This window comes from Phacochoerus africanus, chromosome 8 (genome assembly GCF_016906955.1).
Source record: "Phacochoerus africanus isolate WHEZ1 chromosome 8, ROS_Pafr_v1, whole genome shotgun sequence".
In the NCBI taxonomy this organism is placed as follows: Eukaryota; Metazoa; Chordata; class Mammalia; order Artiodactyla; family Suidae; genus Phacochoerus; species Phacochoerus africanus.
The window spans coordinates 10,525,953-10,535,167 of record NC_062551.1 but is presented as its reverse complement, the minus strand read 5'-3'; the positions used below and the strand labels follow the sequence as shown (position 1 = coordinate 10,535,167).

The 9,215-nt window shown below is 42.4% G+C and overlaps 1 protein-coding gene across 1 annotated transcript in view; it reads right to left on the bottom strand.

Moving 5' to 3' along the window:
• Nucleotides 1-1,446: 1,446 nt before the first annotated feature.
• ADAMTS18 (ADAM metallopeptidase with thrombospondin type 1 motif 18) overlaps nt 1,447-9,215 on the bottom strand; it is a 164,883-nt gene continuing 157,114 nt past the window's right edge. The window contains exon 23 of the mRNA XM_047792836.1: nt 1,447-3,249. Coding sequence (XP_047648792.1) covers nt 3,134-3,249 — 116 coding nt within the window. The 3' untranslated portion in view covers nt 1,447-3,133. The remainder of the gene's footprint in view (nt 3,250-9,215) is intronic.

Here is a 9,215-nt window from a genome sequence, read left to right as displayed (position 1 = left end):
TATGGCTGCTTTTATTAATAACACTTTATTCCCAAAAGGTCGAAAGTAAAAAGGTCCCTCTTCTGCCGTCTACTCCATTTTTCATTATTAACCATAATTTCTTTGTTATGTCTGCCAAACAGCAATCGTTTACTTAAAAGTTCTCCTCGACATATTTTAAAGCTATGCTGACACACATATAACATATGCAGAAAAAAATACTGATTATTGTTTATTTGGACTTATGTTGACCAGGCGGTTTTATTTTCCTCTGGTCTGAAGATTCAAAATTTGGAAAAGCTAAGAACAATTCTCTCTTTAATTTATTAGTTTCTTTTCCTTCTCCCTCTCCTTTCCCTCCCCACTTTTTTTTTTTTCTGCAAAAAGATTTTCAAGGAGGAAAAAATGGAAAGAGATAGAAAACCAATTAAATTTATAGTGGGTTTATCTAAATAACTTGGATGACTGTCATAAATAAATGATTACATGACCACTGAGAGTAGAAAAAAATAATTCAGTGTCTTCATAAAATGATAAATGTCATGTATTTCATCCCAGAATTTGGTGGTTTATAATTTTCTTCTAAATAAGAAAAATTATTAATATATTTCCCCAAACCTTTCTCAACTTTTTGAGAAATTACTCTGAGATTCTGTATTTTTTTTTTCTTTTTTAGGGCCACACTTACGGCATATGGAGGTTCCCAGGCTATGGGTCGAATCGGAGCTATAGCTGCTGGCCTTTGCCATAGCCACACCAATGTGGGATCTGAGCCGAGTCTGTGACCTGCACCACAGCTCATGGCAAAATTGGATCCCCAACCCACTGATTGAGGCTAGACATCGAACCCTCATCCTCATGGATACTGGTCAGATTCATTTCCGCTGAGCCATGACGGGAACTCCACTCTTTGAGATTCCTTTTTTTTTTTTCTTTTTGTCTTTATGTCTTTTGAGGGCCGTACCAGCTACATATGGAGGTTCCCAGGCTAGCGGTCTAATTGGAGCTCTAGCCACCAGCCTATACCACAGCCACCGCAACGCCTCGTCTTTGACTGACACCACAGCTCATGGCAACACCGGATCCTTAACCCACCGTTCGAGGCCAGGGATCGAACCTGCAACCTTATAGTTCCTAGTCAGATTCATTAACCACTGTGCCATGATGGGAACTCCCTCTTTAAGATGCCTAATCAACATTTATATACACTTTAATCCACTGGGTAATAGCTAGCTTCTCACTGATTTATTCAAGAACTTAACAAGTTTCAAAGACAAAGAAACAGAGCATTTTATTATAAAACTTATAAAATAATTAAATATTACACATATATTTTGACTTTTCTCTATAATCCATGTTTTTATTCAACATTTTCCTCAGAATTAATATCACTTAGGGAAGCAAGTGAAACACATAAGAATAGGCTATTAATTAATAAATTAATTTTTCCATAAATAATAAAATGATAATTATATAAAGAAACAAAGAACTTGCAATTTATCAGAGGGACAAAGGGCGGTGATGCGGAACTTTTTTTTTTTTTAAATGACAACTTGGCCCCTACTCTAGGCCAAGCCAAGGAGACAGAGAGAATATTCTAATCATTATTTCTGAGATTTGAGAATGCATGATTTCAGTTAGTACGGAACAAAGGATGCTCTAAATTTAACCAACCACTGTCTCGTTGGTTGTGCTGAGCTGGCAAATCCCTGTTTGAATTGAGACTTTTAAAGCAGTAAAATTGGGTTACATTCATCAAAGAAATTGAGGAATAGAGTAGAATTATATAAATATGCCCTTTATAACCACATTTCACAAAAACTACAGAAGGACACAGTCTTGCAAGTTACTTTGGTTTTGGCAAAATAGTGTGGTGTTTTTCCAATTGAGAACAATTTTAAGCTCATTAGTGCCTACCAGCAGCTGGCTTCTGAGGACTGAAAATGCCATCTGAAAGATCATAAAGCACTCTTACTGCTTAAAGGGTTGAGGCATATTATGATTTATTAATATTCACATAGAAAGAAAACATGAATTTTTCTACTGCCACTGATTCTTTTCTTGTTAACTAAATCTTAGGGCAAATTTAAACATGTCAGCTGGTAGCAGAAAACCACAAGTGGCCTTTAATTTTCCAAGCATCTCTGATAATAGGTGGGGAGCCTTATAAATGCTGGTCTCCTCTCCTTCAAAACAAGGCTATTCTGCTATTTAGCTCCTCTTGGATTTTTACTGGAAATGAACATCTCACGAATTCCGATTCCCAAAGAAGGGACTTGAGGCTCCTGTGTACTTGTTCAGCTAGCACCAAAAATTATGAGGTCGATTCCTGTGTAGGGCACCAATGTTTGCCTTCCATATGAGTTTTGAATTTTGTTTCTTTTCTCCAGAATGTGAATTGCAATTAAATAGATGTCTTAACTAGACTGTGTTGCCCTGTTTTCAGAATATTCCTTGGAACACTTTTCCAATTGTGAATTTTGGTCTTGGAGACTCTCTATAAGCAGAATATACTTTAAACAAAATAATACAGAACACACACACACACACACACACACACACACACACGCCCCAAATAAACAGGACATGAAGCTTGCTAGTCCAGCAGCAAGCGCAGTCACGAGCACCATTTGGCATCTGTATAACTCCTGGTTTGCAGTGTCCACAGTTTTTGGTCAAACTGTGAGCTCCAAGGAACAGTTAGGCAGCGTATTCGATCCACATTTCATTGCTCCAAGTCTCAGTCTTTGACTTGAAGTCTTAAATGACCTTTTCAAAACAGATGTGGTGGTCATAGAACCCTCTGAAGTTTTCAGGGGGAGGGTCCGTCCCAGCGTTGACCGGAGTCTCACTTTGTCAAAACTAAAATTTGTTTTGTCTCATCGCGAGTCATCACTTCTTCCGTGTAACAGTGCAAATCAAAACTGTTGCATTTTTGTTTTACGCTTTTGTAAGTCAGATGTGTCGTCGCTTCTCGTTTTCAAGTGCTTCTGAGTACCATGTGCTTTGGGGGCCTGACAAGCCGGGCGCTTCTGACACTGCGGTCTGCTCATGAGTGCTGTGCAGAGTTCAGCTCTTGATGGAAAGGTGGCTGGTGCCTCTGGAGACTGAGAGGTAAGACCCTGGCCCTTTCGGGGCTGGGAGGGAGTCAAGATCAGCTCTTCCTCGTGCATGACTTGCAGCACTGTTTACCGTAAAATTTGTGGTTGCAGACACCATGCTGAGGAACGAGATGGCACCAGGTGAAGAAATCTACACAGGATGGATCCTCTAAGGGTGAGAGAACATATTCAGCACGTTAGGATAGGTTCTCAGCCTTCTTCTTAAGGGGAGGGCCTACTTGGAACAAAGACTTTGTTGGGTCAACTTGCCTTACGCTCCTGAGTGGATCTTATCGTTAAACATTAGGACTTTGGTAGGAGGGTCAGGAAAGCAGGATTGAGACACCAAAAGGGACTATAACCATTAACAAAATGGAAACAGGTGTTGGGGGAGTGGAGAACTTGGATGCTTAAAAAAAAAAGTCCTATCCAGCCTGAGATTAATGCCAGAATCTCTCCCGTATCCCAGGAGTTACTATTTTGCCCCCAAGGGAAGTACCCTAGACCAGCACATTAGGAATCCCATGAGGATCTTGTTAAACCACTGGTTCTGTTTCAGAAGATCTGGGGTGAGGGCTGAGATTATTTCTAACGAGCACCCCAAGGCTGCTGCTGCTGCTGGTCCAAGCGTGTTACTTTGGGGAGTAAGGAACTTAATACACTGGGAGTCAGGACACCTGGATTGAAGGCCCTGCTGCGACATTCTGTGTGGGTTTAAATAAAATCTCATGGCAAATTTGCAAATACATAAATTTAAGTCCATATCAATCTTTTTTTCTCCTTACTTCTTTAGTTGTTGAAGATAACAGATGCGATTATCTACTGGGAGCAGAACACAGGGCACCAGAGATTTTTACCCAGAAGGGCCTCAGGTGGTAAAGACAGCACAGGAATTGGTAAGTAAATTTTTCTTTACATAAGCATAAATGCCTGTTTTAGGATTAAAGGCCCAGTCATTTCACTGGATTCTCAAGGATTTCTCTTCAAATGATATTTAAGGTCTACCCATAGGGGAACAAATGTTCATATCTGGAGCTTCGTTCCCTTCCTCTGTGAAAGCCTTCAGTCACCGTCACCCTCAACACATCCCACACCCCACGCCACCCACAGCACCCAATCAATTCCCTTCTGAATTCATCCCTCAGCGACTCCCCTCTGTGCCTTTGGACAGGGCACTCGAGGGTCTTGCTTTTCGGCTTTTTTCCTGCTGCTCCCAATTTGTAGCCCATCTTTTTATGATTCAGAAGTGCCCACACTTCCTTCCTTAAGCCTTGCTTCTTCTGCGCAAACCTCCCTTTTATACAAACTCACCTTCTATCTCTTGGGAGCCCCAATGATCCTTTCAAAATAGAAGCTTATTCATGTTGTGTCTCTGCCCCCAACTCTCCCATTGGATGCCGTACACCCAGAGGGAAAGATAGGGTCCTTAAAATGACCAAGGCCCTGGGATCTGGTTCCCCCAAGATATCTGGGTCTCTTCCTCTTCATTTACCTTAGGTTTCTGCTCAAAGGTCACCTATCAAGAAAAGCCTTCTCTGACCCCTCTATGAAAATAGCAAGCTCCTTGGTCTCCCAGGAAGGACTCCCTATTCCCTCCCTTGCTTTATTTTTTTACATTGGATTTATTGCTACCCATCTTATTATGTGAATACCTACTGTCTGGGTCCCCTCTAGAGGGCAAAAACCCTTGAGCAGAGATTTTTATCTACATTTTTCATTGCTTTGTTCCCAACATCCAGTACGTGCCGCAAAGTAGCTACTCAAGAAGTATTTGTTGAAAAACAGAATTCCCTGTACCCAACTCAAATCACTGGGGATAAGGATGAAATGGAGATGTTACTTCTTTTTTTTCTTCTTTTTACAGCTGTACCTGTGTCATATGGAAGTTCCTAGGCTAGGGGTTGAATTGGAGCTGGAGCTGAGGCCTATGCCACAGCCATGGCAATGCAGGATCTGAGCTGTATCTGATACCTACACTGCGGCTCATGGCAACACTGGGTCTGTAACCCACTGAGCTGGGCCAGGGATTGAACCTGCATCTTCCTAGGTACTCTTCAGGAGTGTCTACTCAACGGGAACTCCTGGAGTTATTTTCTTTCCAAAAAGTCCTGGATATATTTGGGAGGTAGAGTCTAGGGGATTTACTGACAGGCTGGTAAAAGGTGTGAGAGAAAAAGAAGAAGCAAGAGTAACTACAGGCTTTTGACCCAAGCATCTAGAAGAATGGAGTCATGTTTACCTAATGGGGACCTCTACAGGGGTGGAGGTGGGGCCCCAGGAGACCAGTGTAGGATGTATTAGAGATACAAGCCAGACATGAAATGAAGCGTCTCTTTGTCTACATAGGTATGTATCTTCAAGTTCGATTCTTTCTATTTATTTATTTTTGGCCACACTTGTGGCTCGTGGAAGTTCCTCAGCCAGGTTCCTTGACCCTGAGGCACGGCGGTAACAATACTGGATGCTTAGCTGGCTGTACCCCCAGGGAACTCCAATTATTTTTAATATATATTTGTACACAGTCTTACACCTCAGTCCCTTAGCATGTGCCCTGATCCATCAGAATGTATGTCTGGATTCGTGCCTATTTAGATGGCAGAGATTATCCTATGGATGCCGGGAAAATACTACAGGATAAAAACAGACCACTAAAAGCACGAGCCTAACTATACTGTTGATCAACACTTAACCCTTTTGAGATAAGAATGGGATTTCAGCCGGTGTCTGCAGCTTATAAGCTAAATGTAAGTTGGGAAGCAGATGTGAGATGTCTCACGCTGATATCAGCGTAAGTTCTGTGTTTGGTTATGGCCATTGATGATGACGACTAATAGCTGGTTCTTTGGCTCCTATTCTGAGTCAGGTATTTTATTTACACTATTAGGGATGACCCTCGAGTGAGCTGCACATCCTGTGGAGCAAACAACTGACAAATAGTATCGGCTTGATCTTCAAAATCCACCCAGCCCCCAACCACTCCAGCATGGCCGTTGTCCTAGTGGAATCTCGTCCCCTCACTGGACTGTTGGAGTTGCCTCCCCTGAAGAGTAGACAAGTCATTGTTCTGCTCTAGGTCCCTGGTCCTCTTCTCCCTGTAACTGCCAGTGACTCTCCTACAAGTCAGGTCCTCCTGCACCGCTGCTCCAAGGTCTCCCTTGGCTTCTGTCGCACTCACTTGCATCTCACATTCTTACAGTGACTAGCAAGGCCTCCAGGATCCCTTTCAGCTCATTGCCTAACCCGTTTTACTGTATTCACCCCATTCCAGTTGTCCAGCTCTCTTGCTGTCATCAGATTTACCTATTCCTGTCTCAAGGCCTTTGCATTTGCTGTTCCCTCTGCCAGGAACAGTCTGCTTCTAGATAAAGACATAGCTCACCTTCCCTTATGTCACATTTAGGCCTCTATTCAAATATCGCATAGTCACAGTGGCCTGGCCTGACAATTCTATCTAAACGGGTTTTCCCACCTCTTCCTCACCCCCAATCGTTCTCTTTCCATATACTCTTTTTATTCTTTTATTTTATTGTCTGACATTATATATGCATTGGTTGGTTCATTGTTTGTTTCCAGACAGGAGGGTGGAAATGCCCACCGTTCTACCTACAATCAGACAGCAGAACAGTTTCTGGTTCACAGTAAGCACTAAAAAGGTAAGCATTAAGAATGGAATTCCCTTATTTAATTCTCAGTAACCTTTTATGGACTGGGAGTTTGAGGTTAGTAGATGCACACTGTTACATTTAGAATGGATAGGCAATGAGGTCCCTATTGTACAGCACAGGGAACTATATCCAGGCTCCTGGGATAGAAGCTGATGGAAGATATGTATATGGGTCACTTTGCTGTACAGCAGAATTTGGCTCAACATTGTGAATCAACTACATTTTAATAAACAAAAATTTTTAAGCTAAGCATTATTTTTCTATTTTATAAATAGTTCAGAAAGTTTAAAAGCTTGCCCACATCCATATAATAAGTGGCATAATGCAGACTCAAATCCATTTTTATGAATTCAGAGTCCTGGCTCTGTACATTCATTGTACAGTGAATGCTGCCCACCCATCCCCCTCTTTAAGACATGAGATTCCATGAGGAGTAGCCTGTCAGTATTGAGAGTCTACTTGTCTCCGACTACATCCCACTAGTCTCAAGTCCAGGCATCTTGCAGTCTGTGTTACCAGTTACAGTGCAGTGTGACCAAGAAGTCTCTGGGTGTTACTGCCCAGGGCTTCCCTCTTTCCTGAATAAGTTTTACATGTAAAATACGTGTAATGCCAAGTTGCAGGGGTGGTCCCCAAAGTGGAGATCCAAAGAAGACCTCTAGGTAGAGCAACCCACAGTGACGATGGTATAAAGTGAATGCCTTATACTGGCTGCCAGCATGGGTGGGCGTGTGGGAGATGGCACACCTTGCCTGGCTGTACTGGAAGACAGGATGATGCCAACGTGGGCAGATGCCATCTCTAGGGTCCAGTCTGAATTACTACAATGCCTCGACACTTCCACGTGACTCTAAGTTCCTTGAGGGCAAGGCTGCATCTCTGAAACTCTCACAGTGCCTGGCCATGGGGTCTCAGAGTATTTAGAGAATTGAAACCATTTCCCTGTGTCATCATGAGAGCACTTACTGCCCATTCATGTTTCCTGAAGACTCAGGTCCAGGAAATACACTCAAATCCCTTCCACTAGTGGGCATCGGGCCAGCAACGTAGGAGGGGGAGCCTGTGGGGGCAGCAGTGTGGGCACACCACTCTCCTTACATTTGGGATGGGAATGGGGGAACTGAGAGGAAATCTTCGTATAAAACTTTAGGCCAAATTTTTGGCCAGAAAGAAACACTTGGACTTGGGTCTTCCTATTTGCTTTCTCGTTTTACTCCTCTTCATAAAAGGAGACCTGACTCAGTCAGGAGGTGTGGAGAGAAGTCCCTCTTCTAGGAAGCCTCCTCCCATATCCTCTTTTTTTTTTTTAACCTCGCAGCATCCCTGCAAACCAGCTAGAACTGCCCACCATTATAACACTGCTGACACGCCACCTCTTCTATTTGCTGTTGTGTCTTCCTCCTTCTTTGAGACACTGTGCTTTCCGTAACTTAAGAATAGGACCCTGCCATGTTCTTTTATCCATAGAGAGTTCTAGGGATAAAAGAAGAATACTTAACACACAATCTTTTATTTATTTTATACATTCCTGCATTTGTTCATTTGACATATGATGAATGCCACAAAATGCCATGTGTGGTGCTGGGTGCACAAAATAATAACTAACAACAAAGGCCTCCCCACTGCTTTAGCCTAACATGGCCCTGGACTCTCCCCACATCACACTCCTGCCAGGAAATACATACTGTTGAGCAATTTTCATAATTGGCCATTGGCCTGTCTGAAATACTGGGGGGGTACGCCCTTTATGTGTGGCCTTCCATAATGAGTCTTTGTATGTGTGGGCTTGTCTGTGGCTGTACAGTAAAGGGTGGAAATGAAATACCACTGATGGTGAGGAAAAGAGGGGTCAGTCTGAGAATATATGACTACTTGCTTCTTTCCCTGTAAGGTTTCTGCTAAGGAAGACTGTGTGCTTGTAGAATTCGGGCATTGCCTTAGAGGTGATCTTGCTCTGAGCAAGTGCTATATTACTAGTTTTGTTGTGTTGTCTAAATCTCAGACAAGGAAGGAGAAACAGCAGAGGAGAGAAAATTGATGCCTGGACCTAAGGCTCTAAGAAGGAGATAAACAACAACATCAATTGAGAGATGGAAGTGATATGGACAGTGGAGAGGAAGTAACAGGCCTGAGTCAGATTCACCACAAATTGGAAAACATGGGATAAGAGACTGGACAGTTTTCAAAATGCTGTTATTGGATAAAAAGAAAAATCAGCAGGTACATGATGGAAAATGATTCTTTGGCACAAAGAAGTCTGATTAAGCTGAAGACATATTTCCTGGTGTTTGTCAGATTACTTTAAAATAGATTGGACTAGTAAAGAATGGTATGGTTCACTCAGATAACTGAATTTCCCATTTTTCCATCAGCACGTGTTGTACTTCATTTGACCTAATGTGAGCTAAGAAAACATTCAAGATGTAGTTCTAGGATAATGCATATTCACTGTAATTGTGATTTAGTTCTT